Source organism: Salmo salar, chromosome ssa19, assembly GCF_905237065.1.
Source record: "Salmo salar chromosome ssa19, Ssal_v3.1, whole genome shotgun sequence".
NCBI lineage: Eukaryota > Metazoa > Chordata > Actinopteri > Salmoniformes > Salmonidae > Salmo > Salmo salar.
This window is the reverse complement of record NC_059460.1, coordinates 52,813,124-52,832,786: the sequence shown is the minus strand read 5'-3', so window position 1 is coordinate 52,832,786 and position 19,663 is coordinate 52,813,124. Positions and strand designations below refer to the sequence as shown.

At 42.4% G+C, this 19,663-nt stretch overlaps 1 protein-coding gene across 6 annotated transcripts in view; it reads right to left on the bottom strand.

Annotated features, from left to right (window-relative positions):
- LOC106579024 (vesicle transport through interaction with t-SNAREs homolog 1A) overlaps positions 1–19,663 on the bottom strand; it is a 188,171-nt gene that overhangs the window by 126,419 nt on the left and 42,089 nt on the right. For 4 of the 6 annotated variants that reach the window (XM_014158428.2, XM_045702455.1, XM_045702457.1 and 1 more), the window contains one exon: positions 17,370–17,454. In XM_014158428.2, coding sequence (XP_014013903.1) covers positions 17,370–17,454 — 85 coding nt within the window. Of the gene's footprint in view, positions 1–17,025; positions 17,235–17,369; positions 17,455–19,663 lie in introns of those variants that run through there. The other 2 variants (XM_014158427.2, XM_045702456.1) reach the window with 1 other exon arrangement.

The window sequence follows — 19,663 nt, the reverse complement described above, 5'->3', positions numbered from 1 at the left end:
AGCGCGAGAGAGACGGGGAGAGAGAGCGCGAGAGAGACGGGGAGAGAGAGAGCGAGACAGGCAGGGGAGAGAGAGAGCGAGACAGGCAGGGGAGAGAGAGAGCGAGACAGGCAGGGGAGAGAGAGGCGAGACAGGCAGGGGAGAGAGAGAGCGAGACAGGCAGGGGAGAGAGAGAGCGAGACAGGCAGGGGAGAGAGAGAGCGAGACAGGCAGGGGAGAGAGAGAGCGAGACAGGCAGGGGAGAGAGAGAGCGAGACAGGCAGGGGAGAGAGAGAGCGAGACAGGCAGGGGAGAGAGAGAGCGAGACAGGCAGGGGAGAGAGAGAGCGAGACAGGCAGGGGAGAGAGAGAGCGAGACAGGCAGGGGAGAGAGAGAGCGAGACAGGCAGGGGAGAGAGAGAGCGAGACAGGCAGGGGAGAGAGAGAGCGAGACAGGCAGGGGAGAGAGAGAGCGAGACAGGCAGGGGAGAGAGAGAGCGAGACAGGCAGGGGAGAGAGAGAGCGAGACAGGCAGGGGAGAGAGAGAGCGAGACAGGCAGGGGAGAGAGAGAGCGAGACAGGCAGGGGAGAGAGAGAGCGAGACAGGCAGGGGAGAGAGAGAGCGAGACAGGCAGGGGAGAGAGAGCGCGAGACAGGCAGGGGAGAGAGAGCGCGAGACAGGCAGGGGAGAGAGAGCGCGAGACAGGCAGGGGAGAGAGAGAGCGAGACAGGGGAGAGAGAGAGCGAGACAGGGGAGAGAGAGAGCGAGACAGGGGAGAGAGAGAGCGAGACAGGGGAGAGAGAGAGCGAGACAGGGAGAGAGAGAGCGAGACAGGGGAGAGAGAGCGAGACAGGGAGAGAGAGAGCGAGACAGGGGAGAGAGAGAGCGAGACAGGGGAGAGAGAGAGCGAGACAGGGGAGAGAGAGAGCGAGACAGGGGAGAGAGAGAGCGAGACAGGGGAGAGAGAGAGCGAGACAGGGGAGAGAGAGAGCGAGACAGGGGAGAGAGAGAGCGAGACAGGGGAGAGAGAGAGCGAGACACGGGAGAGAGAGAGCGAGACAGGGGAGAGAGAGAGCGAGACAGGGGAGAGAGAGAAACGGGGAGAGAGAGAAACGGGGAGAGAGAGAGACGGGGAGAGAGAGAGACGGGGAGAGAGAGAGACGGGGAGAGACAGGGGGAGAGAGAGACGGGGGAAAGAGGGAAGACGAGTTTAGTCATGGAGGTAGAAATGGAGAGAGAAGGGGGAGGAAGTGACGGAGAGACTGACGTAAAGATGCCGAGAGATGACAGTGGATGGGGGATGGATGGATGAGAGGGAAAGGTTAGGCCAGTCCCAGGCTGGGAGCGAGCTGAGCTCAGGTGCAAGTTTTGAGGAGGCACCTTCTGTCGGTCGTTCTGCAGCCCCATGTGGACAGGAGACTAGGTCTCCTGACAGACAAGGGCCTCTTGTCTGGCCCAAATAAACCCAGGTGGCCCATGACACATGGCCCGGCCACTCTACACCTACCTAATTGGCATTAGCCAGGGAACGTTGCCCATTTGAGTGTTTACAGGGATGTTACAGGGGATGCACATGTGCACTAAATTCTACCAAACCTGCAGTGTATCGCAGGACCTCTCTACAGTACATAAACTGCCATAGACTAAGGAAGTTGCAGAAAGGCTTTGGGTACTTTTGTGTACAACGCGGGTCAACAGACTTCCTACTTGGCTTGACTGTGTGTGAAATGTGGATGCTAAGCAGATCGAAATATTGCATTGGCTTGTAACAGGCCAACTTCCAACAGGTTGCACTGGCACCTTCTGATTTGGGTTTTAAGCTGACATTTTAAATCAGTTTAAAACAAGCTGGCCATGGCAGATGGGAGAGGCAGAGGCTGCAGTGTTGCCATTTCCCGATGTGGATACATACACACATGGCCTCCCAACTGACCAAGTAAATTGAGCACTTGGGTCTCAGCAGATTTCTATGGTTCTGGCTAACATACAAAAGGCAAAACAAGAAAGTTTATAGTTTTTATATAAAAATATCCTAAATGAGTGTCCTTACCTACTGAGGACCTCTGAACTCCAATTGAACTTCCATTGGCAAAGTTTTTAGGAAGCCTGACAAAGTTTGAGGAAGTCAAATTGATACCATCAAAGTCAATTATGCCATTTCCTTACCATGCAACCAAGACTAACCTGTTATTTTCTTCTTCTTCTACAAAATGGGGTAGAGAATAACCTATAATTGACATGGAATAAAATCACGACAACATCATCAGGAGACTCAACGACTCCAGTGGGGGAAAAGAAAACACTGGGAAAAAATGCTGACCGCGATCAAATGTACTGTATATCACAGATCAAGTTCCTATATTTGAGCATGTTCAGTTAACTGTATCTATATTGTTAAAGGTATGATGGTGAAGCCATTGTTGTCATCGCCATTTCACAATGTCACTGTGTAAATTACAAGTGAAGGCTTCCCCTGGAGAGGAGGATGAACCTGTCATCGAGACTGGGGAGCAGACATGCGTTCAAAACACCACCAGAACAACACACAGCATCTCCATATGTGTAACATCGTAATCATCACCTGTCCCATTGTGTGTGTGTGTGTGTGTGTGTGTGTGTGTGTGTGTGTGTGTGTGTGTGTAAGCGTGTGTGTAAGCGTGTGTGTTAAGCAAAAGAGCTTACCAATGCATGAAAGAAGGGATCCTGGAATCTAATTATTCTAAAGAAGACAAACACACATCTCCCCCCTACACATCACTGAATTCAGAAACACAAACGATTACAGTATGCATTAAGTAAGCTGTTACAATTAGCATTCCACCTTTCTTTCAGTCCGTCTATACAGCAAGCTCAGTGCTTCTCCTATATTCATTTAGCCGCGGCGGGACGCCACTTCTAAATCATTGACGCCACTCCCCAAAACATGATTAAAAATATATGTTTTTTCCAGTGTAAACAAACGACTAAAACCAGATATAAAGTATGTAGAAAATATAATGGAGCTACATATTGTTAAATAAGATCCTCTTCGAGAACTAACAACCACCAAATTTTAAAACTTGACAGGCAGGGAGAATCTATGGGACCCTCATCGACTTTGTTATAATGCTTGAGTCACTGAGAAAGCATAAGAACACAGCATAAGCCATGAAAAAAATGTGTAGAATTGCAGGAAATTTACTTTAAAACTGAAAAAGTTCTCTAAGCCCCATGGCAAAATGTGTAGAATTGCAGGAAATTAGCTTAAAAACTGCAATTCTGTCTCTCAGCCCCATGAATATGTTATATAGAATTGCTGGAAATTAGCTTTAAAACTGAAAATGTTCTCTAAGCCCCAAGAGAAAATGTGTAGAATTGAAGGAAATTAGCTTTAAAACTTCAAATCTTTATCTCAGCAAAATGTGTAACATTGCAGGACATTATCTTTAAAAACAGGAACATTTTGTCTCTGCTGCCAAAATGGTCTTGAAACTATTTTGGAGACAGCACTGTAGCCCACCCACACTACCACACTGAATGTCAACGATGACCAATGACTGAAAGATGCCTATATAATGTTAGCACTACAGGAAATTTCAACTTGCAACCTTTGTTAGCCTTACTAATGACTCAACTGACCTTGTCAAAATCTCCTGAGAGTTTTATGGTTAAAAAACATAGTGGTCTCCCAAATGGTGCAGAGGTCTAAGGCACTGCATCGCAGTGCTAGCTGTGCCACTAGAGATTCTGGGTTCGAGTCCAGGCTCTGTCGCAGCCGGCCGCGACCAGGAGACCCATGGGGCGGCGCACAATTGGCCCAGCGTCGTCAGGGTTAGAGGGGAGGGCTCGGCCAGCAGGGATGGCCTTGTCCCATCGCGCACTAGCGACTCCTGTGGCGGGCCGGGCGCAGTGCACGCTGACACAGTCGCCAGGTGTACAGTGTTTCCTCCGACACATTGGTGCAGCTGGCTTCCGGGTTAAGTGAGCATTGTGTCAAGAAGCAGTGCGGTTTGGTTTCGCAGGACGCATGGCTCTCAACCTTCGCCTCTCCCGAGTCCGTACGGGAGTTGCAGCGATAAGGCAAGACCGTAACTACCGATTAGATACAACAAAATTGGGGAGAAAAAGGGGTAAAAATTCAGCATACAAAAAAAATATGCAACAAATAAAAATATCTACACAAAAATAAACATTGCTTTTTCCAGACAAACATTTTCTTAATTAACTAATTCCTATTAGCGATATGAGTTCAATGCTATGATCCGCAAACAGAAAAATAGTCAAATCTAGCCCTACACAATGACAAGTTCTGGGAAATAAATATGTCTGGGATGTCTGTATTCCCCAAAATCCCAATAATCCAGTATCTTTTAAAATTGTTTGTGTGATAGTGAATGAGTGAAATGTATGTATGAGTGAAATGTATTGTTTTTCCTAAGGGCTTTTTTGTATTAAAATGATTTCCATGAAAATAATCAGAAAAAGCACAAGGACAACACTCCAAGTCAACCTGCAGTTCTACCAAGTGGAGCCTTTCAAAAGTGTTTTCAAATTGAGCGAATATGTTTCCCCAAAGCTATTAATAGAGGAGAGGTCAGGGATAATGGTATGAATCAGCTAATTGTTTAACATTGACTGGCATGGTCTTGTATTTGTATTCTTGAATTGTGTTGCATAAAAGCCTAAAAACACTTAGATTCATTTAGGAAAAAATTATATTCTGATATTGTCTGACGTGTTAATAAAATAAAAACGTTTGGGTGCTAGAGAACGAGAGCAAGAACTGCTTCAACCTCGGTGCTAGAAACTGCCTATATACACAACCTTGCTCAACTGCCATCATCCTGCACATCACATTTCTTAACGTTAGGCAATATAAAACTGCTATTGTACAGTTTTTGGAAATCAGGGGTATTGTTTGGGATATTTGTGTCCTTCAAGAAGTTTACCTATGCTTTAAGAAATCAATTCTACCACTTTGTGAAAATATGGCAACCCTTCCTGAACTATATGTAAACACATCCATTGAGGTTGGTGGATGTGAGCTTGTAGATCAATGTAGATTGATGTAGCTATTATCTCTCTGTAATGTACTGTTTGTATTGCTTTGTGTATATGTTGGTATCTCTTGTCATTTGTCTTATCTAGTCATTAGTATTATTACTATTCTAATGTAACTCATTTATTATTTGTATTTGTTTTAATGTATTTTTATTTTGCGGGTTGGGGAGGGTGGATGTACCTTTTGTCGTAGTACTTACTCTTGCTGTGTTGTATTGTTCTGTTGTTGAATAATAATAAAAAAAAAAAATAAATTAAATTAAAAAGAATTGTGCACTTAAATACTGTGATGTAGGTAAATGGGGTTAATTCCATTTAAATTCAGGAAGTACACAGAAGTTTCAATTATCTTCAATTAGGAAAATGTTGAATGTATATTTGGTTTACTTTCTGAATTGACTGGAATTGAAATGGAGTTGACCCCAACCCTGGCAGTATATTATTACATAGCTCTCCTAACAGGTGAAGGTGCAGAGATTACGTTGTATGACTGATAAATGTGAGTACAGACTTCATTATTCATTCTTTCCCTGTGATATACTGATTTGACAATAAATAATGACAGAACAAGACTGATAACACACTGGAAAAAATCAGGGAATTTAACTGAGGGCAAACAGAAGAGGAAAAAAAAACGATATTCTCAGACGGCACGACAACAAAACAAAAACTCTGTGATAAATACATGACCAGTGCTCGCGAGTTGCCTCGCTTCTTTTCAGGAACTCTTTTCGGTCCAAATACTTTCAACTCTGTGTCCGTGTGTGTGTGTGTAGGCCCTGTAATCACCTTCTGCAGAGGTACAATCACCCGGGCTTCCAGTACCTCATACGGTGGCTCAAGGGCGCGGCCTATCTGTCGTACAGCAGAATGCAAACATGAAAATCTCCCTATGCAGAGCCAGCCAGCCATCCACTCACACGAGGCAGGTTCATTACTATGGGAGAGTCAAACTGTTTGCACTACCAAGGTTATGTTCTTTAACGGGAGGAAGAAAGGAACAGACTGAAGTTCTGCAAGTTAAAATTCATATCAGACGAGAGTTCCAACTGTGATTTACATAAAAAGGCAAAGTCATATTTGGATTGAGACCAATTAAGTTACTGTATTCTGTAGGACAATGTTTTCCACACATCTACGTCCCTCAGAAACGGTACTTTACCACGTGCACATATAACAAACAATTAAGGGTCCAAACTGGAACACCTTTGTCGGTGGGTTTATCACAACTACAGCAGCTGACATTCTACTGTTCTTCATACAGTATAGGGACAGAAACATACAGCCATAAAGACAATGTAATCCTTTTCCAACACAAGAATCTAACGCAAAAAAAAAACCATCTCACTATTCATATCTTATCGCGAGTCTAGTTTCCAGCCCTCTGTTCTCATTTCACTATCCCCATCTCAACTAAACACACGGTTGTGGTGGCTGTGGTCAACACCCCCCACCCCCACTCTACTCGTCTCCATTCCCCCCAAGACAAAAGCCTTGTGTCCTACTGACTGGCAGATGGGATGACCAGCTGACATCCCGGGTCGGGCCGTTTCATGTTCCCCGGGCGTGCTGAACATGCGGGCGTCCTGTCCGTGGGCACAGGGCTGCCGAGGAGGATACTCTTTTGAGGGGCCGATGGGGGAAGCGTGGGGAGCCGCTCCTCAGGGCGACCAGGGGAGCAAACGGGGGACAGACGGAGACGCCTAATAATGTGTTTCTGAGGGTTAGCGTGTGTAAAGTGTGTGTGTGTGTGTGTGTGTGATATATATATATATATTATATAAATATAAATATATGGAGGGGTTAATAACATAATTTAGCCCTGGTCTCTGCTGTAACACCCAGCCACCAAGAATACATGACTACTAACTAGCCTTCACATGCAACCTGCTAGACTAAAGTGAAGTGTTTTGGTAGCCCATCACAGAACTATGATGCTCTCCAATGACCTACATCCACTGGTGTACACAACGACACGTATCAATATGCTGATCACACTGCATCTCTCTGTCCTTACCCCATCTCTTACTCCCCAAAACTCACCCCCCCCATGCGTAATTATATATTTTCCTCTTTTCCACTGTTTTGACTAGCATCAATCTACTGTCTGTCATCAATGTGTCACTGGCATCACAGGACTAATATTTCTGATCCGGGTCCCGGGTGACGAGGTGGCACACTTCTCCCGCTCTGACTCTCCTTTACTTCATTTCTCTCTCCCCACGTCTCTTTTTTTAAATATTTTAGCACGTCAGATGTCGCAAGTCTTTAAAGCGCCCATGGGGCCCCCCGAGTCCTCACTTTTGTCTCCCATTTCCTTCTGAAAGACTTTCTTTAAAACGCAACCCCGCTCATCCCAGTTGTTTTCTGAGCCCTCTCTCTCCCTTTCTCCTTCTCTCCCTTTCTCCTTCTCTCCCTTTCTCTCCCTCCGTATCACTCAGAGGTCAGCGTTGCACTTTCTGTTGTGCGTACAGGGAGGTGTCTTTATAGTGGTTGTAACCTCAAAATAGCAGCAAATAAGCTGCTTTTTGGTTTGACATAGGAGTTCTACTGTTTTAAAGGTGCTTTGCTGATACTTTGAGATAAGGCTTCATTATAAACAATTAGTACTATATATCTAACATGTTTACTAACAATTACTACTATATATATATATATCTAACATGTTTACTGACAATTACTACTATATATATCTAACATGTTTACTGACAATTACTACTATATATATATCTAACATGTTTACTGACAATTACTACTATATATATATCTAACATGTTTACTGACAATTACTACTATATATATATCTAACATGTTTACTAACAATTACTACTATATATCTAACGTGTTTACTGACAATTACTACTATATATCTAACGTGTTTACTAACAATTATTAATCGTAAGGTGAATTATGAGCACTGTTTCTTTTTTTGTTTGTTTAAGTGGCCTTCTGTATCATTAATATCAATGTAATAATGAAAAATATTGCTGTATTAGGAATCACATTTCCTGGAGAAAAAAAATATATCTGAAAACAGTTTTCATACTTTTATAACTTGTAACGGAAGTATTCAAAAGTAACAAATGTGCATTGTTCATTTAAACATTGATCAGAATGTGTCTTTAAACATTGTGGTATTGATATTTACAGAATTTAAGACATTTCAATCCAATGGATGATTTGTTGACCTTCCAATGGGCTTCATTATTCATCTTGTAATGTTGCCTTTTGTACTTAAAAAGGGGGAAATCTTTCTTATTGCAAAGCTGCGAACGAAGCAGAAAATGCTCAGAGGTCTTTCCTTCCTTCCTGTCTGAGCTTCCTCAGCTAATAATTACATCAAGACTAGTTATGCTGATAGAAAGCCTGCTCTTTGTTGAAGCTAATCATTCTACTTAAGGTCTGATTACTGTAGATCCAGCGCTTTCTCCTAACACCGTTGATCCCTGTTAGCTCTTAGCGTCCACTGTGCAGACAAAACTGGCTGCTAACAGGATGCTATGCTAGCAGTGCTAATGGAACTCTAAATGGAGCAGAAAGTATTCTCTTCACATTTCTGTGGGCCATCTATCGCAACTGGTCACTTTCATTTCTCACAAGCATCTCACGAGCTTCATTCTGATTACGGCCGCCATCAATGAGTTCACTTAACATGAGCTAACATCGCAAGTCGGATTCTTGCGACAAACACCTGCGGACTCGCAGACAGACAAGCGAATGCGCAGATGAACCCCACACACACTCTCGAGTCTGTTGGTTGAGCTCTTGCATTGACGGGTCTGTATACAGGCTGGCCATTGTGTCAGGTCGAGGCCTTTGTGCAGGCTGAAACCAGCGATTGCGCCTTAGCTAGCACAGTTCAAGCGTAAACACTTTTTTTGTGTGCCACAATAAACACTGTTGCCAGTGGACCCCTAAATCCATGGAACAGCTGAGTCCTAGGGTGTCCAAGATAATGGCAATTTATTGCAATGTGAGGCTTTCTCATAGCCCCCCCCCAATAGTTTCCCCCCTCAAACCGATTAAAATTAAGCCGTAAACATGTGAGGATGGAATTAGCACATTTAGCGAGTCTCCTCTTCCCACATCGCATTTTCTCTCTGGAGTGGCTGATCCCGGCAGCCAAACGCGGGTGCAAATTTTAATGACTCGCGTCGTTTTTGAAGTCCACATGAAAAAAGCGGCGCCCGCCGTTTGTGGCGGCGCTAGATATGGCAAGGCCGTGGCCGGGGGGAGGGGGGCACACGCCGCAAACCCGGACTCGGGCTCTTCGATAGGATCGGTGTCATTTTCCTCTTCATGATAAGACGCCTCGCTGACAAGGCCCGATTAGGAGAGAAAAAAAATCATTATTACGAGGCCTTTCATCCGGCGGGGGGTTTACCGATAAACAGCTCGCCCGTGGGTAGATTTAGTGAAAGAAAAATGTTAGGCTATACGTTAAGGCGTATATGTTGGAAATACAGTTTCGGGCTATATGTGTGTATATTTCTTACTTCCTTGATACAAAAGACATACATTTCCCCCGAAAATATATTTCATAAAAGGCCTCCTTTGTGCATAACTGCAAACTCAAGCTGTGAAATATTTAAGTCCCAGCTCTCAGGGCCATGAATCAAACTATTATCAAATAACTTCCTATTCTTTTTGAAACAACACAGCATTCAGATTTTATCAGACTACAAAAAAACGAAAGTTATTTAAATATGCTATACCTCCAGGAAATCCACTTTAGCAAACTGTCCTTATAAAAGACAAATGAATAAGAACATACTGAAATATTCAATTACACTCTGCCACAGAGTGAATAAACTGAAGCAGAAATGCACAAAGAACCAACACTCCTAAGAAAGGGATCTTCACAATGTATTTGTAAATTATGTAAATACATTGCATTAATCAATTTATAAATGAACTGCTTCTTGCATAAACTTATATTTCTGTATTTTGGATATGATACAAAATGAATTAAGAGCAAATATTTGGTTAAATACAACAACTAACCCCTATGAAGCACTTTCTCCATACAATGATATGCAGGCCTAAGCTACAGACAAAGAGGACCACGTAAACAACAATTATACAAATGAAGTTACTCAAAACTATTACAACATATTTTGTGACTAACTAATACATGATATACTTTTGTTCCTTATGAAGTAAAAAATGGACCATCTATTTTGGCCAGTTAACAGAAGCTTTAGATGTATTTTTCTTTGTTTCATTTGCCCAAGAGCTAGATACGATATAATGATGCTAAATGACATTGACAGATATCATTTCAGGTTTTGTATATTTTTATTTTGTCTTCTGTTACCTAATAGCACGAAAACCAGTCAACATGGGCTATAAATGTGTTTTCGACTCATGAGAAGAAAACAAGAAAAAAATCTTTAATAAAAGACAGATTCTAAAAATAGTTCTGGTTATTGCTAAACATAGCTTGTTATGTCATTTACTAAGTGCTTAACCACAAGGATTTGAAGCGCAAGCATCACTTTGGTGGCTAAACACCAAAAGAACGATGAATTCTGATCTGAAGACAGAGCGGGGAGAAATTAAGAGTGAAAATAGAAAAACTAAGATGGAAAGGGAGAGATGGAGTGCGAACCGGGGACAAGCGTGTGCCATGTTCTGGGGCACTCCAGCATCCATGGACTCACAGCAAGGCTCAAAGCCATGCTCTGCTTCAAACGGTAGCCGAGGAGTTTAGGTTCACAAAACATATTTATTTTTTCATCCGATCATTTATCTAGTCCTGACACCCCGTGCTCTGACGCTAGAGTTCGATGATCACGCGCTCTCCCTCCCTTCCTCTCGCTTTTAATACCGCTGCAGTTGGAAATCCAAACTGCCTTAAAAACAAATTGACGTACTCTAATATAGTCGTCACCTTATCACAGGTTCCTCGCCTTGGTGACAACGGCAGGGATGCTTAAGCTTAGCCCCCGATGTCTGCCTACCGCATTGTTGGTCGCTTCAATGATTTATCACAAAAAAAGAGAGGGTGGGAGGGAGGGGAAGAAAGGGCTGTCGATTGAGTCATTGGCACCTTTGATTGACAAGGTCTAATCAGCTTATCTCTGTGCTAATAAAATTGATGGCCTGCAGTGCTGTTCTCTACCTGGCACAGCATGAACTTTGGGCTGCCGAGGGGCCCCCAGGGGTCAGGCCCTGACCCTCTCAGCTTATCTAAACATGGCTGAAATCAATCCCTAATGGTCTGTTTTCATTTTCCCCCATCGATCTGGGGCCCCATCACCGGGGCCATGAGCTGAGGAGCTATCTTGGCCTCATTGCTGGCCCCTTGAAAACGCAGAGATCTCTTTTGTCTTTTTTGATGACGTTGTTGTTTGTTTGACTGCTGAGCTTTAAAGAGGAAGAGAACCAAGATTAGAGCCCTCTGTTAATTCTCAAGTCCAAAAGTGGTTGAATTTATATGAATGCTGTAAGTACAGAAATTGTTTACTCAGTGGGAAATTAATATCCAGTGACAACTGTGTGGCGTTTGGGACAGCAACTAAGTGAGCTTTTTACAGTATTATAGATACTATGTCCTGGGATTTCCAATAATCTTCTATGTAGAAGAACCCCTTACCTTCTAAGGACTCCTGTGTTGCTTGTGAGCGTCACAGCGGTCTAAGGCACTGCATCTCAGTGCTGGAGGCATCACAACAGACACCCTGGTTCGATTCCAGGTTGTATCACAGCCGGCCGTGATTTGGAGTCCCATAGGGCAGCGCACAATTGGCCCAGTGTCGTCCAGGTTTGGCCGGTGTAGGCCATCATTGTAAATAAGAACTTGTTCTTAACTGACATGCCTAAATAAAAAGGTTTAAAAAAAAATCTATTACAAAAATTGAGCAAAACGTGTGTTTGTGAGAGTCTCAGCTTTTCATAGAAAGCTTTTAATAGTTAGTAGCTCAAACCATTCGGGCTACATACATTTTTATAAAAAGACCCGGCCCGGGCTCCTTCAAGACCCACCCTTAACTCACAAACACCGCTCCAGCTCAGCCTCCGTTAATAACACAGACAAAAAGTTGGCATCTACGGATGCAGAAGAACTAGACAAATCAAATAGTACAACCCAGAAGTCTGTAGCTCAAACACACTGTTTAAAAAGGGTTAAAACCCCAAACTAACGCGCCAGTGTTACGGTGGGACTGATTGGGTTAAAGGGATAGTATGAGATTTTGGCAATACCATTTTTTACCCCTTCTACATACCCAAAGTCAGATGTACTGATTCTCTGTCTCTGCTTGCAGTTTGAATGAAGATCGTTTCAGGAGGGAATGCCAACTAATATTAGCACAATGACTAGAGATCACTCCGGGTTAGTAGAATAAAAATGTAAATTACATTACTTCAAAACTAAAGTGTTCCATCCAACAAATGTACACAGGTGCAGAATATAAAGAACGCTCCCAGGAGCATCTAAAGTTTAAAACAGTCTAACGCTATTCTTCTTTCATTTCTCTTATTATTCTTTCCCAGATTCTTTATTAGGTCAATTATGCACGAGTATGAACGTGAAGTGTATAGATATGTATATGTGTATGTCCTTCAAACAAAGCCAGTATACTGTCTTAATCGCCCCTCAGTAAACACAAGTCTACCCTTTACCTCTCCAACTGATTCTAATCAAGGGGAGACAGCTCGTCAGTACATATTAAATGTTTAATCTGACATGCCATCAATCTCTAAACCTGCCCAATCAGACCCCTCTCACAGCTTCACAAAGTCAAATCAGAATCTGGCACCTCTTTGATTTGGAGTCAGTCTGGCCTCCTCCCATTGAGGGCTTGCAGACACCCCTGATGCAAATGCTGTTAAATTGGCTAACTACATACCCTCCTCCTGTACTTTAACAGGCTAGCCCTCGTGTCTGCATGTTCATACGTGCCTCTTAAGTCAGCGCCCTCCTCTAATGAAGTTCTATACTCAATTTATGAGACAAACAGAGGCTGGTTCTTAAGGGTGCTAAATAAGAAAGAAAGAAAGAAAGAAAGAAAGAAAGAAAGAAAGAAAGAAAGAAAGAAAGAAAGAAAGAAAGAAAGAAAGAAAGAAAGAAAGAAAGAAAGAAAGAAAGAAAGAAAGAAAGAAAGAAAGAAAGAAAGAAAGAAAGAAAGAAAGAAAGAAAGAAAGAAAGAAAGAAAGAAAGAAAGAAAGAAAGAAAGAGATGATGGAGAAAGAGATGGATGGAGAAAGAGATGGATGGAGAAAGAGATGGATGGAGATAGAGATGATGGAGAAAGAGATGGATGGAGAAAGAGATGGATGGAGAAAGAGATGGATGGAGATAGAGATGGATGGAGATAGAGATGGATGGAGAAAGAGAGATAGAGAAAGAGAGATAGAGAAAGAGATAGAGAAAGCGAAAGAAAGAAAGAAAGAGAAAGAGAGCGAGAGAAAGAAAGAGATAGAGAAAGAAAGAGAGAGAAAGTGACAGAAGAAAACTGAGCTAAAATTCTAAAATTATATTCTGTGAAGATTTACCATGTCAAAGAGTGAGAGAGACTTCTTTCCAAAGGGCCATGGGGTAAGACAGGGATGCAGCTTAAGCCCCACCCTCTTCAACATATATATCAACAAATTGGCGAGGACACTAGAACAGACTGCAGCACCCAGCCTCACCCTACTAGAATCTGAAGTCAAATGTCTACTGATCATCTGTGCTTCTGTCCCCAACCAAGGAGGGCCTACAGCAGCACCTAGATCTTCTGCACTGATTCTGCCAGACCTGGGCCCTGACATTAAATCTCAGTAAGACAAAAATAATGGTGTTCCAAAAAAGGTCCAGTTGCCAGGACCACAAATACAAATTTCATCTAGACACTGTTGCCCTAGAGCACACAAAAAACTATACATACCTTGGCCTAAACATCAGCGCCACTGGTAACTTCCACAAAGCTGTGAACGATCTGAGAGACAAGGCAAGAAGGGCCTTCTACGCCATCAAAAGGAACATAAAATTCAAATTCTGGGATCCGCCCACCAACCAATAATTCACAAAATGGGACAAACACAAAAATATCCTCAGTGTACAATGTAAAACACCAAATAATGCAGAATTAGGCCGATTTCCGCTGATTATCAAAATCCAGAAGAGAGACGTTACATTCTACAACCACCTAAAAGGAAGCGATTCCCAAACCTTCCATAACAAAGCCATCACCTACAGAGAGATGAACCTGGAGAAGAGCCCCTAAGCAAGCTGGTCCTGGGGCTCTGTTCACAAACAGACCCCACAGAGCCCCAGGACAGCAACACAATTAGACCCAACCAAATCATGAGAAAACTAAAAGATAATTACTTGACAAATAGGAAAGAATTAACAAAAAATAACAGAGCAAACTAGAATGTTATTTGGCCCTAAACAGAGAGTACACAGTGGCAGAATACCTGACCACTGCGACTGACCCAAACTTAAGGAAAGCTTTGTCTATGTACAGACTCAGTGAGCATAGCCTTGCTTTTGAGAAAGGCTGCCGTAGGCAGACCTGGCTCTCAAGAGAAGACAGGCTATGTGCACACTGCCCACAAAATGAGGTGGAAACTGAGCTGCACTTCCTAATCTCCTGCCAAATGTATGACCATATTAGAGACATTTATTTCCCTCAGATTACACAGACCCAAAGAATTTGAAAACAAACCCAATTTTTATAAACTCCCTTATCTATTGGGTGAAATACCACAGTGTGCCATCACAGCAGCAATATTTGTGACCTCTTGCCACAAGAAAAGGGCAAACAGTGAAGAAGAAACACCATTGTAAATACAACCCATATTTATGTTTATTCATGTTCCCTTTCGTACTTTAACTATTGGCACATAATATGACATTTGAAATGTCTTTATTCTTCTGGAACTTTTGAGAGTGTAATGTTAACTATCTTTCCCATGACAATAAAGCCCTTAAATTGAAAGAGAGAAAGAGAAAAATTATATTCTTTTAAGATTCACCATCTCAAAAAACTGAGAGGACCTCTTCTTCTTTTATAAAGTGACCTCATGGTACTCTGGCTTTTTGTGATTTGTGGTCATTAAGTGGAATGTTATCGATGCCAAGCTGCAGTTGGAGCTCCATCTTTCTCTCTTCCTTTGTTCAGGATTTCTCTCTTTGAAAGAAAAGAGAAACCTTCTTTAAAATATATTTCTTACTCCGAATTGGTCAATTATAGTACCTACTGTATGGGGCATAATTATATATTGTGTGGATTTGGAAGGTAACTTTGAACTACTGTGAAATAGCTTCATTAACTGTTCTTCACTCAGAGTGGTTTTATTAGCCTCTTGAGTAGAGTTCAGGTTTCTGGTAACAAAGTCTATTTACAACCAGAGTGAGTTGTTGATTGGACAAACACACTGCACTAATTATTATTCTTTAACCCTTTGTAGACAATACACCCCTACATTCCAAACTGCAATCCTATAACAATATACATTTACGTTTTAGTCATTTGGCAGACGCTCTTATCCAGAGCGACTTACAGGAGAAATTCGGGTACAGTGCCTTGCTCAAGGGGACAGAGATTTTTCAATTAGTCGGCTCAGGATTCGAACCAGCGACCTTTCGGTTACTGGCTCAACGCTCTTAACCGATAGGCTACCTGCCACCATATTTTTAACATATAGAAATATTTATGCTTCAGATTGATTAATAAAAGCCATACTCTTGTTATTATTATCATCATTCTCTTTTAGTTTTAAAGTGAGGTAACTGAATGAGCCATTTACTCAGCCAAACAGGTGAATTGAGTGCTTGCCCAATTCTCCCCACTGAAATACAATCAAACACAAAAAGATTTTTAAAAGAATCTGAATTTCTCCACAGTATTTGATCATGTGTTGTGGTGGTGTGATTGTCCACTGATGTAAATATGCAGCACAGGGTGGTGAAGCAGGATTGGTTCACAACGCGACTGGATGCCGGATGCAGGAAAACTGGACAAAACGGGGTCAGTCGCCCACTTCAATTCACAAACCACTTGGATGGATGACGCTTGTCAATGTTCGGGGTCTCAGTGCATATTTTCTTTGTGTGTCTGGGTCCTCGACATACTGGAGCTTTTCTGTTGTTAGTAGTCTGACAGAGTTCCCAACGTGCCTGTTCTGTTGCTACCTTGTTGTGTTCTGAGCGTTGGTCCTCCCTGACCGTTTGTTGTTTGAGGTTGTGCATCTGAGCGGAGGACCGGGGGCGTCAGGGGATTAAATACAATGGGGCAAAAGCTCATACCCCACCAAACCCCAAACACCCCACTGCTGGTGTGGACATTGTTCTCAGTTAGCCGCACACACAGAGCGGATGAGATGGCCACTGGCGACGAGGGGTCAGAGGGCGCGCTGCTAGCCTTTACTGTGGAAAGGACTGGGACCCAGGAGGTAGAGAACGCGGTTAGACCACAGCACATTTCTTTAACACCAACCAACGGGTGTGACAAAACATCAAAACGAGCCATTCGACTGAAAGATATGACTGAATGGAATCAAAATACGGGCTGCCGCAGAGTTCGACACGGTGAAAAATGGAATAGTATAAGTCTTGGAGATCATCGGAGAATCATATGAAACAACATTTTTAAGCAGAGAATGCAGATTGTATTTATGAATGTGAGTTGTACTTACTGAACATCAAAAAGGCAGTGGTCTGTGCACCCCTTTCTCAAATTGAATTATTAACTCTGTCGATGTCACACACACATGCCACCCCTCCATTACAGTGTAAATTAAGAAACTTTTCAAAACTACAGCGGAAGCCACAGAAAGCCAGTTAAAACTTCAAGAATGAGCTTTGATATCTCTCGAAGGAATACACTGTGACTCAATAATGTCAGAAAAAAAGATATTTGGTTTCAAATCCAAATGAGTCTCATTTTCCTATATATAAAAGATAAAAACAAACCTTGATAGTGAGGATAAAAGCTGATTTTCTGTTCTAGATGGGCGATTTATTTTGTGATGTTTATTGTGTTTTGATTGGTTCTCTGAATGAAGAACTAGTGGTGGAAACTCTGATGTTGTTTATTTTCAGTAGAGCTATAAAAACACAGCTCTCACTCACAGCTAGACAGATGCATGGGAGAAGAAGAGCGTGTGCTTTTCTGGGAGCCGAACAAGGAGCAGCGTAGCCCGCTCTGTCGCCCGTACACCTCTTTCTCCCTCGCTCACCTTTGATGATGTACTCCTGAAAATGTCACCAGTCGTCAAGGCGGCTGTTTAAAAAAAAAAGTTGTTTTCTTTCTCTCCACCCCGCATAAGAGCGAGACAATTTGCTGTCGCTCAATCACACACCCCACCCCCACCTCTAATTTCATAATGCCCCCCTCCCAACCAAACAGAACGCATACCGGTTTCCACTGCTATCTGGTAGCCTGCGTCCAGCCTCCGAGATGACCTTTCCAACTTCTCTGTGTTGTCCAACAGATGTGCTCTCTAAAACAAATGGGAGAAAAACAAGACAGAAAAAGAATGATTGAGAGGGCTGGGAAGCGTTTCGGAGAAACATCTCGACACGGTCACAAAACACTGACCAACACTACGACCACAACAGCAATAGCACTGACCAGAGCCAATAATGGTCATGAACAACCACGTGTGGACGGTGAAATATTGGCAACATGCATGTCGAGCTTGGGTATATGGCATAGTTGTTACTGTTGAAATGTTTTCAAAATGGACAATAAAGTATCTATTCTTAATCAATATTAAAATGAGATGCACCAGAAGGTTCTTCTATTTTTATAATTGAGATGTCCCCCACCTCATCTCGTTCAGTCTTCTGCAACTCATTACTTCACATTTAGCGTGGAGGGCAAAGTTGAGGGAGGGAGGAAGAGCTAATTGAGATGTAATAAATTATCATTTGCAGCTTTCAAGAAGAAAAAAAAAACTGTCAAGGTGATGGCTCTGGAATTAAGGAGAAAACCCTCATTAAAGTGGAAATCAAACGCATTTACTCTCCTAATGTATTTGGTTATGGAACATAACACATGCTTTCTAGAAAGTTCCACTGGTGTGGCACATGGCTGGTGAGACAGTTTAACGCCTCAGAGGACACCATATGACCATATCCTGCCAATTCATTTGGAAGTGTATTACATAAAACGTGACAAGTAAAATGTAACATTAGCCTATAATATAACTTGTGAATTAACATAAAGCACAAAAACAAATAGCAAAACACACAAAGAAACACTAGCATGTACTACGCAATCCTATAAACACTGAGCAGTGACATATTTACACCATAAACAAATGGACACTGATATACACTGAGAACAATGGGATACTACACAGCTTACAGAATAGTCACACCTGTGCAATCAGCACATGTACACTAGATCTTTCCCCAGTCAGTACTGGCCATTCACTAGAATAGACAATCCTAGTATAGACTATCGTAAACCCGTACAACCATGAATTCCAGTGACAGAATACATCTCACAACAGCATTTCAAGCCTTGCACGCAGAGTGCATTGCGTGTTGACTTATTCATAGGTATCGACGAATGACAAGGTTGCCCATTGAAAGGATATACTGTATACTAACTAGTTCCAAAGGGCTACCGAGGTACTTTGTGTTTCATAGTGAGCAATTTGATCATTTTTCATTTCCATGTTCTGTGTATCTAGCTAGATACTAGTAGGAGTTGTTATAGGCCAACACATTTGGCATCAACAATATCTGTGAATTCCATGGGCGACATCCATCGCAAGCCGTTCTTCTTCTGAAAGAAATCAAAATGGTTGTTCTTCCATTCACTGCTGGCGATTCTTTCTAAGCCAAGACCAGGTCCGATCTTGCTGCATCTTGTGACTCAGAAATAAAAGGGACAGTTCACCCAACTTACCAAATCACAGATTGGTTTCCTTAACATGTAAACAGTCTATGGACAAGGCATGACAGCAAGCCGTGCTGTGTTTCCAAATGCTAACGTTTTAGCACTTGTGGCACCAAGTCAAAAGGCCCAATATCAGCATTTCTATCATCATGTTAAAATAACCTGTAAGTGACTGTTGAGCTTCACAATCAATTTGAGACAATTTCAAAATCTGTGGTAATGACGCGTGAAAAATGTGAATATCGGTCCATTGACTTGAATGGGATTTGTGCCACAAATTCTAAAACGTTAGCATTTGGAAACAGTAGCTGAAAAACGTAACACAGCACGGCTGTCATGCCTTGTCCATAGACTGTTTACATGTTAAGGAAACCAATCTGTGATTTGGTAAGTTGGGTGAACTGTCCCTTTAAATGTGACATCTTGGTCACAACAACACATTCAACACCGTTGTACTATTACATTATAAAACAGCCCTTACAATCTCATGCAGATAAAGTTACCACCTTGACTAGTAACCTGAACTCAAGTACGCGTCTTCACCTACATAAAAGGCTATTCGTCTCGGGATTCTCCAGTCTTTCAGTAGGCAAACCTTCCCTGAACCTACAACTGTGACGGTTTAAACTAACACCAGGTGTGTTACACAAGCCCAACAAGTCTACCGTAGAAGTACCATAGATCCACCACTCAGACGAATGGTAACTCTCTCTGTGAAAGGGGTTTACATTCGTTTAGAAAGGGAGGGGAGCGCTGGAATCTCTAGCTAAGCTATCAAAACACGGAAGGAAATAAAATAG